The 23,317-nt window shown below is 40.4% G+C and overlaps 1 protein-coding gene across 4 annotated transcripts in view; it reads left to right on the top strand.

The window, feature by feature from the left end:
- The window catches only part of LOC146510974 (partitioning defective 3 homolog), a 377,572-nt gene that overhangs the window by 128,807 nt on the left and 225,448 nt on the right, over positions 1-23,317 (top strand). For all 4 annotated transcript variants that reach the window (XR_014876129.1, XR_014876128.1, XM_085172912.1 and 1 more), the window contains exons 4-5: positions 15,190-15,374; positions 19,602-19,739. Coding sequence is in view for 2 of the 4 variants with exons in the window: in XM_085172912.1 (XP_085029038.1) it covers positions 15,190-15,374; positions 19,602-19,739 (323 nt within the window). In the remaining 2 variants the exon portion in view is untranslated. The remainder of the gene's footprint in view (positions 1-15,189; positions 15,375-19,601; positions 19,740-23,317) is intronic.

The raw sequence follows: 23,317 nt of genomic DNA, 5'->3' as shown, positions 1-23,317 counted from the left end.
CAAATCTTCAAATACAGAGAATGTATCACTCTTGGAAAATAGGGCAAGTTAATTTCAGCTGATAGCAGCTGAAATGATCTCACCATGAGGCTGTGCTGGATAAATTGAAAGTGCAGAATTTTTTTTCTTATTTTTCTTGCCGCATACCCCGTCTCACAGAAATAGAGGCTAAATAACACACAATGCAGTAAAACTCACTCCAGCTAGAGTGTGGCACAATAGAAAGATGTTGTGTGAAGTTTTCCTGGTCCTAGCCTGCTTGTGGGACAGGGATCCAGAGTTCAGCCGCTCGCTGTCCTTCCGTTTCCCAGAATACTCCTCTGCCACCTTCCCATCTCCTTGGCTCACGTTCACGACTCTGATCAAAGCAGAGCATTTGTGCATACCCGTGGTTTCATTTCGAAGCCATTTAAATATTACGGTCAAGTTCATTTGAGAATGTGCAGCAGCTACCCATGGCGCAGACTCCCTGCGTGTCCATTCAGATGTTAAGAAACCACATGCTGATATTTCCGAATGAATTCACGGTCGGGAATGTTTGCATACAAGAATACAGCTGCTTCCTCTCTTATGCTATAAACTTCAACTGTGAATTATTAAAGGTACAGTGTGTAAAATCGCACAACTAAGTGTCTGTACATTGCAGATTCAGTCAACTGAATTCTGTTTTCTTACTCCGCCCAATTCAAGTACATAATTCTAGCTGCAATGGCCGTTCATCTGTAGTGATTGTTACCTGACAGGCTACAGCTGGACTGTAAAACTTTATGAAAGGAGGCTTAAATGAGCTGATGAGTTAGTGAAGATCACTTCTGTCCATTGAGAGGAAATTCTGAGGTGAGTTTTTGAGGATATGCTGAACTTTTGCATTGGTAAGCGGGGCTATTTTTATTAGCTGCTGTTAGCCAGCGTTATTGGAATTTTCTTTGAAGTGGAACATTTTTGGACTTGGATACTTGGTGAATAGACTCTGTTGACATTCTCACATCATATGAACCTATTTAGGGGGGCAAGTGGGATTTTTAGGACACTCAAGCCAACATTAGATGAGTGTTTCCCAACCTTTTGAAGCCATGGTACATATTTCACATTAGAAAAGTCACACAGGAAGCATATTGATCATTTTTCAACGGCACCAGGTATAGTGGAATTGACTCGGTTTGTCCCCAGTATGCCTTTTTGCTTTCTTCTGTCCACTACTCTTGCTAGGACCTTCATCTGGGTCAGAACTTTCTCCAGGACCCAGGTCAGATTGAATACTATTTTTTTCTTTTCAAATATTTATCTATTGCTATTATGTGCTGCGTCGTCTCACAGCATGACTATTATGTAATTTCTTCTTCTGTTTTACCCATTTACTTAGAGCAGTTAGTTGCACTGCCCTCTAGGGGAAGAGAATGTAATTGTTCTGCCTGTTACCCACGGCGATCGCTTGGAGTACTAATCAGGTGGAACCAGATAATCTTCCACGGCACACCTGATCATTTCACAGTGGTTGGGAAACACTGCATTAGATGACATAATGTTAGCGTATAACCAGCTTTTGCTGTTCAGCCAACTCATCAGCTGTACGTAGATGGAAGAATCATGTGTTCAATCTGCTGACTTTAAGTAATTGTGACTAATAATAATATTGAATTGATGGCTATACCCATGTATTTTTAATGGATTATGTTTATAATGTATCAATTTGTTTATAATTACAAACTAATCAATGTATGTTCATGAGTACAACATTCTTTTTTTAAAGTAACATTTAAAGTCTCTTCATTTTTGCACAGGAGACAGCAGAAAGTGATAACTTATAAAACATATAGTTTTTTCAGCTGTGTAGGAAACATCCTGTCTCCTTTGAAACATCTACACATGTTGAGCATAGGGAAAAAAATCCTGGAACTCATTTGGTTTTTAGTGTCTTGTTCCAGCAGAGCATATTTGCAGGTTGACATGAAGGGCTTGAATTTCCTGCCCACTTCCTAAAGCCTGCCGGCCCAAATTGTTTTTGTCGTGAGCTATTTAGTCAAGTAGCGGAGATGAAACCCGCAACTAGCTGACTCACAGCATCTCTGTAGTACAACCTTGGGTTGATCTCAGGGGGTATAGCTCGGGGGCAAAGCAGTTGACTGCAGATCAAGAGGTTCCCTAGTTTCAATCTGGGCACCCTCTCTTTTCGGGACAGGGTGGTGACATGAGTCACACTTCAAATGTCAACAGAGTTACAGCTGCCATGTGGGCAAGCTTGTACCTTCTTCAGCAGTTCAGATAAATAACCTTTTCCTTGCGACTAATAGAAGCGCCTCCATCTTGTCACCGTTTCAGATGTTTTAAAAAATGAGATACATGAAGGATGAGCGCAATCCCCACAAAACACTCACAGGTGTGGCTAGTTTTACATGTGATTTACAGTAGTTGCAGGCACAGCTGGTTCATTTCAATATCAAGCATAAAATCTAAGACATGCTTTTTTGGCATTAAATATCAGGGCTATTATTAATATTGCATGTGGAAATGATAGTAAATCAATTTGAACACTCGATTTAAATTCTGTGCAAAAATATATTTTGTGTCTGGACAAAAGAACTCCCAGAAATATAAATGCAACAGGGTCAGTCTGTGGTTTGCACCTAAGTTTGGGCTCTTATTTCAAAAGAATTGATCTGTCCGAAGGTTCACGTTTGCTGTGAATGTTGCAGACATGAAGCTTGTGCGTTTTGTTTCACTTTACATATTTTCAATCTTTTTTTCTTTTGCATTTCGGAGAAATGTAATGTTGTTTTGATTCGGTTTTCTATTAACTTAATGAGAAAATGGTAATTAAGGTATCTTCCGTGCCTCTGCTGATTTGTTTTCTTCCCTTATACCCCCGGCCTCGCCAGCTTTGTGCAGCTCCTAATAATGAAACACGGGGAAAAAAAGCTCTGTTTCCAAGTGTTTGCTGAGCTGAAAAAGTACGAAGAACACTTAAATTGCACAATGATGAGAGTTCACTTTAGATGTGGCGCTGAGATCATAGTGGACCACGGTCCTCTTGTTGGCGGTTCAAGTTCAAGGGACAGAATCTAAATTTGTCAAGAAATGAAAAAAAGTAAGCAAACTTTCATCTTGGCCTGATGTCTCAGTCACGGAGTGTGCCCTCTACTTTCTTCAAAAGTTTCTCAAATGGAAATCCGTCTGCCCGGACAACTGTGAAAAAAGACACTCTGGCGAAAAAGTTCACGCTTCTCAGCGCATGATCACGACTTTAGAACTTCAAGTGCTGTTGCAATTGCTCCAACGTTACCTGCATATTTCATCATTCTGAACACCTTACTGAGGGGTCAAAATGTCCCACTGCTGCGAGCACTTTAAACTTTGGACCTATAATGATACCTCTTTCCTGAGATGTAAAGCAATCTTAATTTTGCTCCGTATCAAATTTGGGCTAATTCCCTGTGAAATCCATCCCAGCGGTTTATGATGTAACAAGCTGTATAGAGTGACTAAAGTAAAGATTTATTGATATTTCAGCACAACTCTACCTTAATGTTATAGCCACACTGTTACTTGTGTGCAATTCTTACAAAAACCTCGATATTTTTGTGCGATAATATCTTTATTTGCGTTAGCAGTGAAACTAAAGGAAAGCCTGTGTAATGACTATGCCACCCGGTTGCTCAATTAGATGTGTTATTTGTACTGAGGGTAAAACAGTATCTACCCAGAAGAATTGTTTTTTTCTAAACAACCGCCTGCCTCGAATTTCTATGAAATCCTCATGTGCTTTTATAAACCCGTGTGACTGATCAGAGCGATGCTTTGCTGAAACATAGACTCTGCACATCACAATACCATCTGTTTCCAAGCATCTCATGTTCATTAGAAGTTCTTCCTGTACTGCAGAGCACTGCTGAGTTTGTAAGAAGCTTTCTTGTTTTTTGTCTTGTTGTGCTCTGCTCTGCATTTTGACTTCACTGACTTCATATATGTTGTTATATGTGTGCTTCATTAAGATTAGCACATGTGCTCGGTGGCAGCTCCAATTAGGCAGTCTATCCATTGGACCTCATATTTACTCAGCCCCCATACCTTCTCGTCTCATCTCCCACAGCAGATAACTTTTTTGTATTCCCGATAAAAGGAAATGATCGTTAAAGGATCCAGAAATAGTTGGTGAGTCTGGTGGAAGTTTGTCATCTGTTCTGCAGAGAGCAGCTGGAGTGAGGGTGTGTTTTTTTTTTTTTGTTCAGAGCAGAGGAAGAAGATATTCTCACTGCTGAAATGTTTGCGATATGGATTTTGTGTACGTGCTGTCTGGAAACTGCGGTGGAATGAGCTCCATGCTTTAAAGGCTGTCTGACCTGCCAGAAACTGAAATTCATTCACTCACTCATCAGCCTCCAATTTTGGCTCACACAGTGGCTGTGACAATTATATCTGTGACAATTTAAGCTTGCTTAGAGATATGAAAAGAAAATCCTTTGTGCCATTAACATGACACTGAAGAGACACAGTTGCTCACTGTGGAAATAAGGTGTAGAGTCTGATGTGCTATCAGTAATGGTCTTGTCTCTGCTGTTGAAAAATATCCCAGAAGTTAGCTAATATTCATGATGAGATGCTCCGTGATCAGTGTTGCCAACTTAGTGACTTTGTCGCTATATTTAGCGAGTTTTCAGACCCCCTAGAGAGTTTGTTTCTAAAAAAAAGTCGCTAAAAAAAGACGTGAAAGACATTACAAAAAACAATAATTGCTAAAAGAAATTTAATTTGTAGTTTTAAATAAATTCTAAATGCATTTAGGACGTTTTTTGCTCACTTTATGTCTCGTCCACCATGTTATTTCTCTCTCCAGCAGCGTAGGTTACAATTACATTAGCATGACCAATTATGCAAATTAGGTGATGATGTCATTTAGCGACTTCTAGCGACTTTTAGGACAACCAATAGCGATTTTCCTTACTGAGGAGTTGGCAACACTGTCCGTGATTCTGCACACAGCACTGAGATGCAATAACAATGTTCCCATTCAAGCCAGCATAAGCATGCTATTCTCACCAGTGATGGGGCCAAAATAGTAAAGTATTACACATTAATGGTTACTTTTCTTAAAAGTAATGTAGTACATTGCTTAATTATTTGCTGAAGAAAGTGACTCGTGGCACTACTTGTTACTTTACTTTTTCCTTACTCCGTAAATAGTCCTAAAATGCAATGTAACATAATTACCAGTTAACCTTAATCGTAATCCTATAGTTCCACTCACCAACATAAATCTGTAGCCAAATGAAGACATGCTTGCAATGTTTCTTTTAGTTTTTACAATATCAACACAAAACTGACAACGCGACATGGTTCAGTGTACCCATAGGTTTATCATCATTCTGAGTTCTTGGCTAGCTCTCTGTTAGCATGCTGTCTGTCTAGATGTTTTCAGATGTTGAGTTAGCAGCATAGCTTTGTTTCTGTCCTGAACACAGTTTGCATTTCATTATCCAAGCTTGTCCTTTCGTGCAATAAAAGGATATTTGCTAATTTTAGCTAATTAGCTAATATTTGCTAATTTGCTAACTGTAGCGCTAATGTGAAGGAAGGGATTTTTTTTCTCTTTACAGCTGCTCGGTGTGCAGATAACTAAAGAACCTTTGTAATGCAAGTAATGACATAACTGTAACTGTAATTACTGAATTTCTTTTTTTTTAAATAGATGACAGTAAACAGAGTACCATAACAACTTGCTTTGGAATTAGCAAAGAGTGCATGTTTGCAAATGTTTAAGATCAGCCTAATATATTACTGCTATTACTTGCGCTTACAGGGAGAAAATGTTAGATTAGAAATCTTGCTGGTATGTGTTTGTGATATGAACACAGACACATTAAAGCTCAAAGCCAGCCAAGTTTTCTTTGCAGCTACTCGTGGTGAATGCACTGTGCTAGCCAAAAGCCTCTTGAAGTGCACGCACCCTACATCGAGGAGCAGATTAATAAGACTGTTTAGCTGTGTAGCTTTTTAAAGCGAGCGAATCAGGTAATCGCCAACACTGAATTGACATCTCATAGGCAAGAAGCAGCTTTGATTAGCAAGAAGTCTTTGTTTATTTCAGCAGCAGCTGCTTCTTTAATATTTCCTGGACTTCCTGTCAACGTCCAAATTCGTTTGACCGACCATTCTGAATCCTAGAATCTCACGCAGGGTTGATAGCTTTGGTCATTTTGCTACTCCTGGCTCGTGACATTTTCAGAGCAGTGTTTTTAATCATGAGTGACTTAGCCACATAACAGCCTGAGTGAGATTTATGGCCCCTTCTCTTCAGGAGCCTGTTCTTGTGGACCAGCCATAATAGAGAAACACACAAAGTGGTGTTTACACGGAAGGTGCTGCCGTGGTCCTGTTTCTGGGCTGTCTGAGGGCTGTTTGCTTTGTTGATTAGCAGCTCCCCAAAGGCCTCAGTGTGGAGGGGTCTCTGTGAGTCTAGTCTACACTGGGATAGAGATGAATCCCCAATCCCACTTTCTGTTTCATGGCTTTTGCACTTTTTTTATTTTGGGAAAAAAAATCCGACCTTGTGAAATTAATAATCTTGTTTTCAGATTTAGTTTCATCATAAAAATCTGTAGCAAAGCTGGCAAACTGTCTCTTGTTTGGCATCAAGCTCGAGCTTGATCACCTGACCCTGAATAAAATCAACATGGCGTCATCATAAACACGACCTGTAAGTGTGTCATTTTGCGCATGCTTACCCTTCTGGAAAACAGGCATATGCAGTTGTTTTGTTGCTGTCGAGGGGTCCCATGTGTGAGTGGAGTCGACCTAAATGAGTCAGGTTTGATTTGGGGAGTGAACTCCACCCCTCCCCTCGTCTCTGAGATCTTTATTGTCTAGGGAAACGCCGCACTCTCTCTCTTTCTCTCTAACACACACACACGCACACAGAGTCTTTGGTGTTATTGTTGTTGAAGTGTCTAGGTGTCTGCTACTGGAGGCCCCATCTCTGAGGGCTCGAGGAAGGCTGGCATCCTCTTCTCATTCTCTCTAGTAAATTGTCTGTATTGTCTTTCTGTCAGGAGAGAAGAATCAGTCTCAGTCTCTCTCTATTTCTTGTTCAGAATGGAAAAACTGGATGGTTGACTCTGCAGCCCTGTAGGGAATACGGCTCTCCCCTGCCTCAGTATTCGTGCTCAGGCAGGGTGATTAGACATCATGCCAAACTCTAAAACTAATATGATTGACATATGAAGTTTTTCACCGAGCGCAAGAGGCATTCTGAACTTTCTGGGTATGTGATAACATCCTTATTAAACAGCAAAGTAATCGACTTGATCAAATCATGGCCTGCGCTCAGTGCCAGCGCAGATAAAAAAGATGGAAATGATCACTGTAGAGTAATCGGGCACACGCTTGAACTCTTAACTTAAGATAACATGAATACACAGAAATGGCACGGCTAGAACAGTGGAATATTTTTCCTGTAAAAGCAACTCAGTCAAGTCAAATGGTATTTTAGGCTAGTTGGAGGAATGTGCCATTCAAAGAGCTTCAGAAGTAGAAAAAGAAGGACGGCATTATAATGCTCTGCAAAGATTACCTTTTGTGCCCTAAACATTAGGTAGATGATGAATGGTAGAAAGCTCACATTTGACCTCTGACCTTTAAGGTCAATAAGCTGATCAACTTTGAAGGTCTAACTGGTAATAATGCTTTATAGAGCTGTATAAAAGATTCCCTATATGCTTATGCAGTACAAACAGTGGCAATGTTATATGGGGATTCTAAATATCACATTATAGTCTACATCCAACTATCATGTCATATTTGATCTTTATCCCAAGTGCCTGTCCTCTACCAGAGGCCTCGGCATTTGAGGGTCCTGTGCAGTATCTTAGCTGTTCCTAGGACTGCGCTCTTCTATTCAATTCAATTCAATTCAATTTTATTTATATAGCGCCAAATCACAACAAAAGTCGCCTTCGTGCTTCATAGATACAGAGAAAAACCCAACAATCATATGACCCCCTATGAGCAAGCACTTTGGCGACAGTGGGAAGGAAAAACTCCCTTTTAACAGGAAGAAACCTCCGGCAGAACCAGGCTCAGGGAGGGGCGGCCATCTGCTGCGACCGGTTGGGGTGAGAGAAGGAAGACAGGATAAAAGACATGCTGTGGAAGAGAGACAGAGGTTAATAACAGATATGATTCAATGCAGAGAGGTCTATTAATACATAGTGAGTGAGAAAGGTGACTGGAAAGGAAAAACTCAATGCATCATGGGAATCCCCCGGCAGCCTACATCTATTGCAGCATAACTAAGGGAGGATTCAGGGTGACCTGGTCCAGCCCTAACTATATGCTTTATGCTGAGATCTCTGTCTTCTGGACAGAGATCTCAGATGTTGTTCCTGGGATCTGCTGGAGCCACTCGCCTAGCTTGGGAGTCACTGCACCGAGTGCTCTGGTTACCACTGGGATCACTGTTACCTTCACCCTACACATCTCGAGTTCTTCTGTGAGCCCTTCATACTTCTCAAGCTTCTCCTGTTCCTTCTTCCTGATTTTGCTGTCACTATGGACGTCTTCCTCTGCTTGTCCACCATTACTATGTCTGACTCGTTAGCCGTCACCATTTTTTCCGTCTGGAAGTCACACAGGATGTTAGCTCGGTCATTCTTGACCACCCTAGGGGGCGTCTCCCATTTTGACCTCGGGACCTTCCAGGCCATACTCGGCACAGATATTTCTGTATTCTATGCAGGCCACTTAGTTATGGCACTCCATGTATACCCTGCCTGCTAGCATCTTGCACCCTGCTGTTATGTGCTGGATTGTCTCGGAGCATAAACATACTTGTGCTTAAAACTGACTTAAAACGCAGTGTGCAGTCAACAGAGCAATAAGCATTAAAGCCAAAAAAGAGGGTTTGTTTTCATAAATGCCATTTAGTATCTAAGTATTTTTCCGCCCATCCATCTAGTGGATTACATCTTCTGCTCTTTGTAAAGGTCAGCAGTTGATGTTTATTCAGAGTTTGTCTCGTCTCACTCTCTGGCGTTACATCAGATTAGTTTGCCAAACATTTCACAGATGCGCACTTGAGTGGTACTCTCGACCTTGTTTGGCCTTGGGTCGTCCAGCGTCCTATTTAAGTCTAATGTATACTTCATCCCCTCTGCCACAGTCGTGGTTCCCACCACTCAGAACTGTCTTTCTCCTCCCCTCCCAAAAAAGAAACCTTTTGTCCGTCTGCGCATGATTCAGGTCAGGGTGTTTTCAGTGGAAATCTCCCCTCACTGCACACAGGGGACATCAATATGTAGTTGGTGGTTGCAAAGAGAGGGTGAAAATGGCTCAGTGCCATAATTTATTCAGACATTGAACTGGCCCAGGCTTGAAGTATTCAAAGTAGCCTACGAAAAAAAAAAAAAAAAGCTTTTAGACATTTCATGAAGCCGTGGTCGCTTGGCATTTATATTTAAATCAGCCTCAAGTAAAAGCAAAGAGTCAAGAGTACGGCGCAGCTACAGGTCCACGGGAGAAAATACCAAATTCACCCCGCACACAGTCTTCATCCCTGGTTTGCCAGAAGTGTCTGCATGCTTACAGTGGGCACACATTTTGATTTAAATAATAGGGCCTGACTTCATTTATTCCGTAACCTCTAGCCCACATCTCACTGTAAAGGAAAATGTGAATTTTCGCATTTCATCTTCTGTAATGTGTGCTACGCTGCAGAGTTTATGATGTCATTTAAAAATACTTTTTGCAAGTGCACCTGCTTTTCCTAAAACCACCTCAAATATTTAGGTTAAAGGATGAATCTGCTTCAAAGCAAATTGCTGTCACACTGGTCAACACTTGAAAACTTGTGAGTTTCAGCTCTGAACACTTGCAGTTTTGAGCCTTGTGACCGTTCCCTGCAGTGGCACAGCAACAGGAGAACACACTTCATCTTGATGCTTTCAGGTGGCAATGAAATCACTAATATTAGATTAAACAGTCTAGACTCTCAGCACTTCCAAATATTGACTCTTTAGGGCTTTGGTGTTTAAAGGAGGAATATACTGTAACTTACTCGTCTTTTGTGGGTATAAAGAGTATAAAAGTAATTTATTTAGAAGAATTTGATTCTGTTTTTTGTGTTGGGTAAATGGTGATTATGAGTAACAGAAGAATGCAAGCGCAGAAACAGCCTATCCTCCTCACCGTGTCCTTTCTGTAACCTTATCAGTATGCTGAACCTCTAGCTCCATTACCTTGAATTGGCAGCCAGTCAAGAGGGAAGGGCTTCTTCCTGCTTCCCAGGTATTGTGAGGACTCTTTACTTCATGCCATTTCAGTGATTGCAAACTTCCACAGCTAATACATTAGAGCTGACCCCATTTCTTTTGCAACTAAGCTGGAAGTAAATTTCTTTGCTGTGTTATTACAGAAGAAAAAGTGCTGCTGCTGGTTTATGTTGTTTATGTCCAGCGTGACTGGTGACTAAGTAGAAAAGCGTGTAGTGATGTAGTGAACTGAGCTGATGAGTTTAGGGACGTTTTAAAGAGGTCATCTCTTACAAAAACATAGAAACTGTCATTCTATGGTTTAGAAGTCAAAACTCAAGGACAAAGGGGAAGACAGGACAACGCACACACCCACACACAGAGGGGTTGATGGGTGACTGGGCACAGGTGGGAGGGAAACAGGTAAAGCTAATATTGCCAATGTTGATAAAGCAGGTAGTCACGAAAGGAAGGAAATGAATGACAACCAGGAAGTAAAAACAAAACAAGACAAAGAAAGAGCTTTACTGACAAAGTAAAATAGGGCGTTAAAAAAAAGAGACATGAAAACGAACACTAAACTTGATGACAGAGACGCGGGGTCAAAGATAACAGAAGAAACTAAAAGCACAACGAAACAGCAATGACAAAACAGATACATACAGATACACACCGGGTGTGTCGAACACGGCTCACTGGATGGCTTTGAAAAATGAGAAGGAGGGCGTGGATTTTGAACTTTTAAATGTATTTATAAGTTTTACAACTTGTCCTACTGACAAAGATCATAGCTATTCATACCACTCAAGTTATCAATAAATAGTTAAATGACATAAATAATTTTTCTCATTATCTGCAGAAGAAATTGCTGTTTATGTCTTACAGTTTTAGCTCAAAGGGTCGTGCTGACAGATTTCTTTCATGAACTACAGCAGCTTGATGCATGCTCAGTCAGTGGGCTTTGATCAGTGGTTGGTGGTCAATGGTCATGAGAATTTGCATATTAATGATCAGTGAACTCCCAGCACATTGTTCCTTCAGTGGTGCTAGTGTCAGTCACTATGGAAACCTGCAGTCAGCTGAGACTGAAGAAGTCACTTGTCTGAAAACGCTACGTCGAGATGAACAGAATCAACTTTTGGGGAACTACAGCAGCATTTCTTCATTCTGTAACAAAGCTGACATGTACTGTTAAAACACTCCTGATCTACAGACTGGCTCATAAATGGGTGAATGAGGGAAGTTGTATTAAACACTTTGAGTGCTCATGTGAAGTAGAAAACCACTATATAAGAACCAGTCTATAAATTACACTTCTTTTCTAATATTAGGATATAAAATGATGTAAAGAAAGTTAGAAATCCCTGCTTTATACTAACCTGTGACCATTATGCAGTTATATTATTTGTTATTTCTACAATGAACGTTCTCAAATGTACTACTAACCTCAAGACTATTTTGCTGTTTTCCATTAGAGTTAGTATTTCTATCCACATAGTTTATATAAATGAATATATTTCTCCCCCAAACAAGGTGAAAGGTAAATAAAGGAGATGAGATAATTGCCCCTGGAGAGCCCCACATCTCTATGGTAAACTGTGGTGTGTGTACATCACTATGACCCTGTGCCCTGACCATAATCCCTCACTGCAGGGGCTGGATTAGGGCCTCGTTTTATTAGCCATGCTCACCATCCCCCCTCTCCTCCCCGCCCCCCGAGTGGTTTTGTTCCCGCTTCGGTGTGGATCGATTGCTGGCTCGGTCTGAAGTGGCAGTGCTAGTTATTAAACGTGGGATAACCAAACCCTTCGGACTGCTGGGATAATCCCATCACAAATTAAGTAGAGGGAAATTGGTCAGGGAGAGCCGGGACCGGAGAGAATCTTCATATTGTTGACCTTCGTAACACAAGCGAGCACAAACTCCTTTATTTGTTAGAAGCTGATCCGTAAGGATTTCGACCCACGGTGGATCAACACTTTAGCAAGCTGTCGCTAAACTGAAACTAAAGTTCGACTGAATTCGACTGTAACTGTAAAAGAGCCAGAGTATTATTACTTAGTGTGTAAGAATCGATCCAAAAGAGAGCCATGTGTTGTGATTTTTATACCCTTAATGCTTGAATGTTGAAGTTGTCATGGTTTCTAAGGGCCTGCAAACATCCATCTATCAACTGAGCCTTGAGGTATTATGGGAAATATGACAAGGCTTTTAATCCATACCAAGTGTCTTGTGCAACCAACTACACACAAATCTATGAAAACATAGAAAAGGTTCCCTTTAAAAGAAATACAAATATTTAATATGAATACTTTGAGAATTTTAATATGCTTTCGAACCCATTCCTGTGCCCTTTCTCTGTCTTTCCTTCTTTTTTATAGTTCTGTTGTGTGCAGCTTGCGTGCTATCTCAAAGTCATCGTGTGGAATAATACTGGATGTTAATTACCCCTGCTGTCTGAAGTGAATATCATTAGAGCTTGAACTGGACATGAACCAGTCATTACTGAAAGGGGCAAAAGTTTATTAAATGCCATTAGTAGGTCTTCAACCTAATTTAAAAGCGAACACACAATGACTGGCTGGCTGCTAGATGTGATTTCCAGGCTGCTCTGACGTAGCCTCGGGCAGTGGGCAAAAAAAAATGAAACGCATTCGAAACAAAGGAATAATAGTATAAGCTGCCGGTGAGGGATTTTTTCCCTCTTATTTGGGGTGGAGGTTTTTGTATCAGTTATTGTTTAGCAGTGAGTGAGAAAGTAGGTTTTATAAGTTACCTGTTTCTGCAGAAGAACTCGAGTTGCACCGATGATTTCCTCATGAGAAATGGCGCTTTATAAAGTTGAGTTACTCACCCCAAAAAAAAAAAGAAGCAGTTTGAAAACCCTGTCATCATCTCTACTTTCTTGCTGCTGAGAAAGTTCCTGGAAGTTTCCAGGATGTCATCATAAATTTATTTGCATACGAAGCCTTTCTACCGGAGTTACCGCACTCAGAGACAAAGGAGGAGGGAGAGAACTTTTGTAATGAAATCTCACCGAAAACTTGGCAACAATAAGAGTTTTTTGTAACACAAAAATGTAATTTTTTTTGCAGCACTTTACGTTTACATTACCCTGAATTGACAATACACTGCTGCAATGTCAGTAAGTCCTGACTATGGATTGGGAATCTGTGTCTATGTCATAATCATTCATTTCACCAAGTGTGGGAAAAACAAGACCGATCTTTGGATCGATACCTTATTGGGCGACAGCTAAAGATGTGATGTGTGCTTTTGTCTTCAATGTCAGTGGTTACTAACAGCGATGACAAATTTGACTTTATGAAATGGTCATAAATTATGAGGTGCTAAGAGATCTAATATTGACGTAATCCCCAGAACACTAAAAAGGACAAGCTTGTCTTTTTAGCACCTAATGGCAGCACTCACGACGAGAATAACACTAGACTAAGCTCCACTTCTTAGACCACATCGTCTCTAGAAAAGACTTAGAGAGAGAACAACAGTTCGGGGCCTCTGAGCCCTGATTATAATATTGAGACCACGGATTTATCAGGTAGGGGAGGATTAAATGAAAGCAGTTGGCGCCAAGTAAACACTAAGTAGAGGGGATGCTTTATCAGGATATTAGCACAAGTTCAAGTAAGTGAGATAGTACAAAGGATGTGAGTGAATGAAGATGAACTGGGATGCCTTAATAAAGCAGAGGTGTTTAGTTAGCGTACTAGGTGCAGAAACACATGCTTATTTCACTGTTTTTTACAGGATTCAGTCACTATTTCTGCCTCGACACAGGTGGTCACAAGAAACACTTACAGTTGTTCTTGAATCTCCTTAGTCTTGTCACGGTGTTAAATACAGACGAGTTGGCGCACAGCGTAATCCATGATTAGAATGCGTCGCTCCCACCGCTAAGACGTCTCTCGGTTGTATCAGATGGAAGCTTAACACTGGCATATGCTCAGTGCAATGATCTGTCTATGGATGACAGGTGGTTACCCAACTATTTGCATAATTATGGGTGTAACACACAGGCTGCTAGGACGTCATAAACAAATCCATATGGCCTTTTGGGAAAATCCAGATGATTTACACCGCAGCTAACGGATATACTCACCGTCTTGACTTTGTAGCAGACATCGGTGGGATTTCTCACTGAATGTTTTAACCGGAGTGTGAAATATGGAGCAACTTCATCCCCTCTACTTGTTTTGGCAGCTCTAATCAAATGTGGGAACTTTATACCAAGTTTTCATGACAGATCGGTTAATGTGGCAGCTGAAACATGGGCCAGTGTTTCCTGTGTAGTTTTCTGTTAGACGTTTGATGGAAAGAATAAATGTTGGCTCTGAGACTCAATTTCAGTCCTGGAAACTTCCTAGAATCAACTTGAGTTGGGTAGCACAGTGTGCAAGAATGACCTTTATCGCAATAGTCAGATCATGATATATGAGCAAGTTTCCTGCAATTATTATTGTACTTGTTATTTTTAGAGTGGTTCGACCAAGCAAGGGGTTACATAATCACATCTAATTTTTTTTTCTCACATGTACTTTTATATATATATATATATATATATTTTTTTTTTTATCGCTGTCTGGGTAATTTCCCCAGCCAAAACTGTGTGTATAATATATCTGCAGTAATGTATTTCAGCGCAGATGGAATCAAGCCAAGCTAAACTTTCCATCTTGGAGTTGCGCAGTGTTGTTTTGGGCTTAACAGACCTTTTATAAAAACACGAGTACTTGTAATCACCACTTCCCATGTCTCAGCTGACATTTCATGGAGTGCTGTTAAGGAGGTACAGCAGGGGATGTAGCAGCACCCCCTAAACATGGGCAACTTTTTGACGACCAAGGTGAAAAGCGAGCCGCTTAATAAATCGATAAAGCGGCAAGTGGTTGATTTTGCTATAATTCCTTTTCTTTTGTAATCCCCTCCACAGACATGTCTCTCAATGTCCGTCGCAGTAGTGATCCCGCACTGGTTGGCTGTCCTCCAGGCGAGGCCCCGGTTGCTCCAGAAGAACCGTCCAGAAAAAATCCAGCTCGCTGGTCCACAACCCCTGGTTTCCAGAAGCCCAGCCATAAACGAAACCCCAGCAATGAAACAGGGAGCCTTGAACAAAAGGTAACTACACCTCCTGCGGTAATGTAGCCGATAAACTGTGCACGAATGCCTCAATGATACCTGGTATGATGCACCATTAAGTCGTTAAGATCATTTATTGGAATCTAAATGGTGTCAAAATGCAATAGATCGATGAAGTCTATTTTTTTAAACCACTGTGAACTATTACATACTTATTCCAGCAGCACCTTCCCCTGAAGATAGGGCTGCTGATGTACGGGTGCTGCATCAATTATAATGCCTGAGATATGTGCTCTGAAATCTTCCCAACCTCCAGTCTCTGTTTTCTACTTACTCCTTTCTTCCCTCATTTTCATTCCTTGTCTCCTCTGCACCCCAAATCAAAGAAATAAGTGTTAGATATGAAAGTTGTGCTGCCCTGCTTGCAGATATCCAGCAGTGGCATAGATAGTGTTTATCTGAAACTAGTTCCATCTGATAACACCCCTTCTTGTCATCCAAAAAGATTAGCGGAGAGTCTTAAACACATTCCCTTTATTACAAATTCACCTTCTTGGTGCTTTTAAGCCTCTGATTATTAGTCAGAAAAAAATACAATGAAATAAAACACACCTCAGGTACTCCGGTGCATCCTCCCTGCTGCTTCTGAAAGTAAAAGAAAGCCAATTAAATTCTCACAATGGCTGCCGTGCTGACAGCCCTTTACTTCTCACTGAGGGAGAGGTATGTTCCCATCAAACGGGGATGTTAGAAATGGGGAAATTATTGAATGTTCGAAATGTGAAACATCAGCTCTGCGTGTGATTAGCGTGTCTGGGAGAAGGGGCTGATAGAGACACTTTAGTTGTCACGGCCCACAGAATGTAAATGCAAGAGTGTGGGCTGAAATCAGAGCTCTCATTTTGTTAGTGGGGATTCTGTTCTGAACTACTGAACTGGGCAACTATGTATGTTTGTGTGCTTGTACTGAATATAAAAATGGGAAAGCAGAGGACCAGGAGTGTTGAAATATGACTTTGAATTTCATTGACTGTATATGGATTGCATGTCTTTAGCCCTTCTGTTACGTCCTACCATGCATAGAGGATTCCACATCCACAACGATGTTTGTAAGTTGTGGATCGTGGATAAATATTATTATGTTGATGTGATAAGAGGATTCCAGATTATGTACACTGCCACACACTAAACAGACGGATACGGTAGTTTACAAAATATATGTTTCTATTAGTTTACTTTAGTCAGACATAAAACAATGGTTTAACCCTTTATAGGGCTCTCATTAAAACACGTAGACATTAAAATTTTCAACCCTGGCGTGTTATTGGGGGATATTTCAGGACTTTTTCACATGTGTGATTTTAAAAAAAGTTAATTTTACAGTGCAAATCAAGATTCCTTTCCTGTTTATGGTATTTACTGAAAAAGAAAAAAAACTGTATATAAGAATATGTTTATAAAGACATGTATTTTATGAACATTGTTTTGCACACTGGCAATTTTCGTAAATATAACACACATATCGAATAATTACTGAATAAATTTTAGTAATAAGTAATAAGTAATAAGATGTACTGTAAAAATAATCACCAGTTATGTACCATTAACAGACTAAGTAAAGATATGAAGCAATGTCCGAGCATGGCACAGTTTAAAAAGCGGTTTAAGGATATGGTTTTTACAGGGTACAGGGAAGAGGTAGAGATTTGATAGGGTGTTCTTGTCCAATATTTTCACGTGTGTGCGGGTGCACGGGTATGTTGGTATGGGTATATATATATCTGTAGGTTGTGTATCCTTTGAGGTGTTACTGGGGTTATTGAAAATGTGTATATGTGCGTATGTGTATATACGTATGTATGGATAGATAGAATATATGTATATATATATAAAAAAAGAATAATAAAAAAAATACACATGACATATAATGTAATTGCAAGGAGGTATTTCTGTAGTCTATTGATTACTAGATAGTGTAAAAGGGGTGGGATTAAATAAGCTTATGCTTCTTCCTGCTCCTTTTTGAACATGAAAGTTATTTGTAGTTGTGGTTGCTCGTTTTCCTTTTGTTTTGCTTTGTTCATTTGTCTCTTTTAATTCTATGTTGTTGTACTTTTTCAACATGTTCAAAATAAAGATTCAATCAAATCAAATCAAATCAAAACTGATATAATAGAAAACTGCAATAAGGTCATGAAACAAACCGAACTACACACTCAGTTTTGATGTTATGACCACAAGTATGAGTGTAATGTAGGGGTAAAAAAAAATTAAAAGCTTGAAATGCAACAGGCTGTGACTGACTGGTCAGATACAATAATATCACTATCTGTCACATGACCTGATCTTTTGTGATTGGCTGGGAGAAACTCCCAGCCAATCACTTCAATTGTTTTGTCCATTGAAGTTACCAAATATGGCTCCTTGTCCAATAAAAGGTTAAGACGATTCCTGTAAAAAACTCTCCTGGCAAAGCAACATTTTACATGGCGAGTTCAAAGTTATTATGACCAAGCCACTATAAATCAACAATTCCCTTAATAATGTTTAGCTGCCCAACTTGTAATGTTCAAGTGTCCCATTTAGTTCTTGACTCCCATCTACAGCAGTTCAAATATTATCTGAATGTAGTGCTTTTTAAGACACCATCCTGCCACAGATGCTTGAAACGGCATGGTGTGAAAAGTGACGAGCTAACAGCAGGATGCTGTCATTTTTATTCAGCTGACAGAACCAGACTTTTTTCAACTACAAAGGGAGTCTTAGTCCTCGTAACCCTTAATCTATTTCTTGCACCAACTGCCCTATATTCATTTCAAGTCTGTTTTTATGAAATTAACAGCATATGTTGTAAAAATGTGTTAGTCAGCATGTGTAGTATTTGTTCTTGGCACCATATTTTTGAAAAGGAACATCCTTCAGCATTGCCAAAAGCAACCTACTCATAACAGTCTCTTCACTGTCTAGGATCGTTTCCTTTTACAGACTAAAGCCAGCCACATGTTCAATTCCCCAACTAGTCTGAATACGGCTGAGTCAGACTCAGTTTTTCTGCTAAATCTCAGAGTACTCAGTCATCGGCTAGCACTGTAAACTCATCACATCTGCCAATGACTTTACAATACTTGGTATTTATGGTTATCTGCACTTAGCAAAGTCATCCATAGGGATTAGACAGTCAGTATGAGCCTCTCTGGTATCTGGCTTTCTCTACATTTTATGATCTGATGTGTCGTAAAACTCTGTGGAGGGGGGTCCTCTGTCGTGCCGTGTCTGAGGCTGCGATGGCTATCAGGGCTTTCTCTATACACAGGCCAGTTGTGCAGCTCAGTTTTATAATTCTGTCATGCCTTCATCAGGCCCCTTGCATGTCACATTCAACTGTAGCCAAACACTGCCGGCTCCCCCTCCCATTCTTTTAAGCTCATATAGTTTTGTTGTGTGCGTTGTTTTGATATATTTGCTATTTTGTGATTTGCTAAGCAACTATTGGGTTTTTTTTTTTAGCTCTGTCCTTCATTTTGACTGACTTTCATTCCTTCTCTTGTTCTGAAACAACTCTTTTTTCCTGCTATAGTTAGTCTCTGCGTTCTCTTTCAATCATGATGTCTCATTAAAAATCCCCAAAATGGTTTTTTTTTTCCGCTCTTACTCTTTATATGCTGTTTTTGTGACTAATCAGACCATATATGGTTGCTTTTCTACTTGTTTGTCTTGGTGAATCACTTGGCTTTGATTTTAATTATTGATTTGCTTTCTCTTCTATTAAAAAAAAACTTCACTCTTGACCTTCAGCTGCTGAGATTCCTAAGCCAAGGCTAGCAAGTGTGGAATATTATCTTTTGTGCCTGGGTGTGTTTTTTTGCTTGTGGCCAGTGTAATATTTTATGCTCAAGTATGCTGATGTATGACATTACCTTGGCAGGAGCTTTGTGAAGTTGTTTTGGGGTTTTTTGTAATGATAAATTCTAGTTGGAGCTGTCTTGTTATTAAAAAGGTCCTAAAGCAGCTCAGGTGTGGCTGTAATGAAATATCAGGAGTAAGTGTTGAGTGAGAGTTAACTGAACCACAAAGATGGTTCAGTCTTCAAAAATCAGGTTCGTCCTGGATTTTAGATAACTATGTACCACATTTCTTTCTTCTTCTTCTTCTCCTTTTTTTTTTTGGAAAGAGTATTTATACGAGTGCATTAAAGACGTCTTCTGATAGCAGGACCACAGTGGTTTACAATTTTTAATGTCTCTGCCTTTTCCTGTTTCTTTGCAGGGCAGAGGAGCCCATGCCTACCGTAGTCTCCCTCGTGATGCGAGTGGCTGGTCCACTCAGTTCCAAAGAGAGATGACTCGATCTTCCCTTAGTGCCAACCATCCGATGGTAGATCGATGGCTCGATCGACAAGAACAGGTTTGTTGGTGGACAATTAAGGAAATTGGAGACTCTATGGTTTATTTGTGGTTTGCAGATAAACAACTTTATTGCTTGACCAGTTCATAGCAGCTTGTATTTTTCACCACAGCCACCACTGGTTGGTCTAAAATAAAACAAAACAAGTTGGTTCACTTGGTGATGTGTTGATACAAAAGTAACCTGGCTTGGTACAAGAGGATCTGCAGATTCAGATATTTGGTGTATTTGATTAGCAATCAGTGGTGTTGAGCTAAAATGTCAATATCTCTACTTGAATATTGCTTAGAGGCAATGACTTGGAAGGGTTTTTGAACTTTGATTGGTCCTGGATAGTGGGCTCTCTTGCTGTAAATTGATGTAAATTGATCAATGGATACAAAATGTGTTGGTCTAGAAATTAAGCGGGCATACACTTGTTCTATATAGTACATGCCTTTGGGTTTTTCAAAATGGAATTTGTTAAGGCTCAGTTACACTTCAGTAAAAATAAGACAGTGACCTCCTTGCAACTCAAAAACAGCGTTTGCCCTGTGATTGCAATTAATTTTTTCATATAAATATGCCTGTTGGGAGGCAACCGGTCTCCAAGGAGCCACGGTCCAGCTCAGTCAGACTGCAATCACCCTCGTACAAATTGTCAAAGTGTCAGGGCTCTGTGTGCAGGCGGATGGAGAGGAGGATCCAAATGCGAGACTCGGACACGGAATACAACTCAAAACCTCAGTTTTATTGCTGGCATGAAGACAAAACGTGAAATGAACACTGAATACTGAGAACAGAAACACACAGGCATAATCTGATGGTACGCCGCGACACTGAGCACAGGAAAACACAGGGCTAATATACACAGGGTGGTAATCAGGGAATGGGCAACAGGAGGGAGACACAGCTGGGAGAATTTGGACTAACGAGACAGGGGAGCAGTAGAACTGAACACACTCACATGAGACACAGACCTTCACAATAAAACAGGAAACAAGAAACCACTAAACAAAGACGCAGACAGAGAAGCAGACTGATAACACATGCAACTCAAACAATACATGAAACAACAAATCCTTAAACACGGATGAACAGAAACATGGAACTCTAATAATAATAATCATCATAGCATCAGAGAAACAAAACAATCATTCAAAAATAAACCAAAACATGAGAACTCAAAATGCTGGGTCGAACCTGACCCAGAACCGTGACACAAAGATTTACAAATAAATGCCATCTTACGTATAGACCCAAACACGTTGGCAATGTATTGCAATCAAACTCTGAGTGAGTCTGTGCTGATGACCATGATCCATTTGCAATAGAGGACTTGACTCAATCGGTTGCTAGCTATTCTGACTATATTTCTATTTAGAAGCAAGTGTGTGTCAGAAAAGAGTCTGAATTTCTGCTTAAATCTGTGAGTTTTGTGGAACTAGACTGCAATATCTCTCCAACAGAGAGCAACAAATTTGTAATTTTCACGGATTTATCACAACTAATGACTGTATTATCACCAACAGATTGCATGAAATTGCCCCGATTTAGTCACAAACTGATAGCAGACAATCTCATTTTCACTTATGTTTTATCTCTGTCTTGACTCACCAGAGTCATGCTATCTTTCTTTTAGTTCTTGCGTATGAACAAAATTCTACTGTAGAAACGTATACAGATAGAAATGGAAACTCCTCACCAATTTCTTTGAGGCTGCAGTTGTTTGAAGTGCTGGTTCTGGCTGCTGGCCTGGGGTCAGCATACGCCCAGCTTTGACGTCACTGGGTTGTTGGCTAGCTTTCGGCTAACTGCCTATCATGTAGATCAGCGGTCCCCAACCTTTTTTGCGCCACGGACCGGTTTATGCCCGGCAATATTTTCACGGACCGCCCTTTAAGGTGTCGCGGATAAATACGACAAAATAAAACTAGTACCGGTACAGAAAAAAAGAAGATTTATTCATAACACACGTGAAAAGACCCAGGAAAACCGAGTTAACGATAAAAACAATAACAAAATAACGCTGAAAACTGATAAAAACCCTGAAAACCACACATTTCACACCTGAGCCTCAACTCTTGCGGCCCGGTACCAAACGACTCACGGACCGGTACCGGTCCAAGGCCCGGGGGTTGGGGACCGCTGATGTAGATAACTGACAAACCTTTGTAATGCCAGTAACAAAGTAGCTGTGACATAATTACTGAATTTTGTATCGTAATGTGTTACATTAGTGTGTTACAGAAAAGTTTGTTTTGTGGAGTGGAGAAGTTGAGGCTGTGTATCTCTGTAAAAAGGTAGCGGTACTCTAGTTTTCATGTCCACATTGAAATCCCATTACTCTAATTATACAGCAGATTATACACTAGTTATATATCCTATTAAGTAGGAGAATTATTTAATAATACTATTTTACTGATGCATGATTTGGCATCAACTACACAGCGTTTCTTGATCATAGTTTACCCCTGTGTTTTCACAGTATGCATGATTTGTTATATCTGACCATCAGTCACAGCTGCGACTGATAACAGAGTTCTTACAGTGACAGCGACTGCTCACTGCCCAATCCAATTTAGAACCAGGTCAATGATTGACATCAGACTTCTGTCCAATACTTTTTCATGAAGTAACAGCGTACAATGTTAGTCCTTGCAGGCTTGTCTCCTCGCCTCACACCCTCTTCGCTCTGTCGGCACTTTGTGATCGACTCACCCTGTGACTGGTCCCTCAACTCCTCAGTCTGTCAGAGGCGAAAAAATATTCTCCCTTTAAAAGTTATTAAAAGTGACAGAGGCTCTCTGCAGGGAGGGTGGAAATGACCTTGGGAAGTGTCGAACACGCTGAGCTTGATGTGAAGAGGATTTCTCCCAGTTTGTCTGCCAGTCTGTACCTCAACTACCTGCTTTGATTCACGCAGATGGTGTTTAATCGGCCCATTAAAGAATAAAAAAAAGAGCCGAGAAAGGGTGTGGAAAAAAAGAGCGAGATGCTCGAATGACGATAAAGTCTTCCTTCTTTCTCTGTAGTCTCATTATGGTTGTGTTTGGAATTCTTTCTCTTACTAAACATTATGAGCACCTATTGAAAGCAGGGATGCTACAATCAAGCTATTGTAAAAATAGCTGAAGTTGAAAACATACTGTTTACCAAGAGGGCACGTATACATGCAAACAGCTCAAGAACAGGATTTTGTTTAAAATATGAAGCCTCCTAAATCCAAGATAAAGCTTTCAAGTTAATAGTTATCAACCAAGTATAGTGTAAATATAAAAAAAGAGATTATTATTTAAGGACATGAGCTATAGCGGTGGAGTCGTGTAAATATTTCATGATTAACGGCAGGAGCGCCACGACACCCTCACCGTGGCTAATCCTCGGTGCCACCTGAGTGTTTATAATCTGACAGCCGTGCGACTAAGTTGAGTCACAAAGCGCAAATCCTCTCATTAGGGGTGACACAGTATAAGTTTCAAAGTCGCACCTTGTCGCCCAGTTGTTCCTTCCCTGCGCTCGCTGTATCGCAGTCTCGATCACTGGCTTCCCTCCCACACGTGACGGTTCAATATTTTGTCTTCTTTGTGCGACGGGCG

The sequence above is a fragment of the Neolamprologus multifasciatus genome, chromosome 9 (assembly GCF_963576455.1).
Source record: "Neolamprologus multifasciatus chromosome 9, fNeoMul1.2, whole genome shotgun sequence".
NCBI lineage: Eukaryota > Metazoa > Chordata > Actinopteri > Cichliformes > Cichlidae > Neolamprologus > Neolamprologus multifasciatus.
This window is presented reverse-complemented; position numbering and strand designations above follow the sequence as displayed.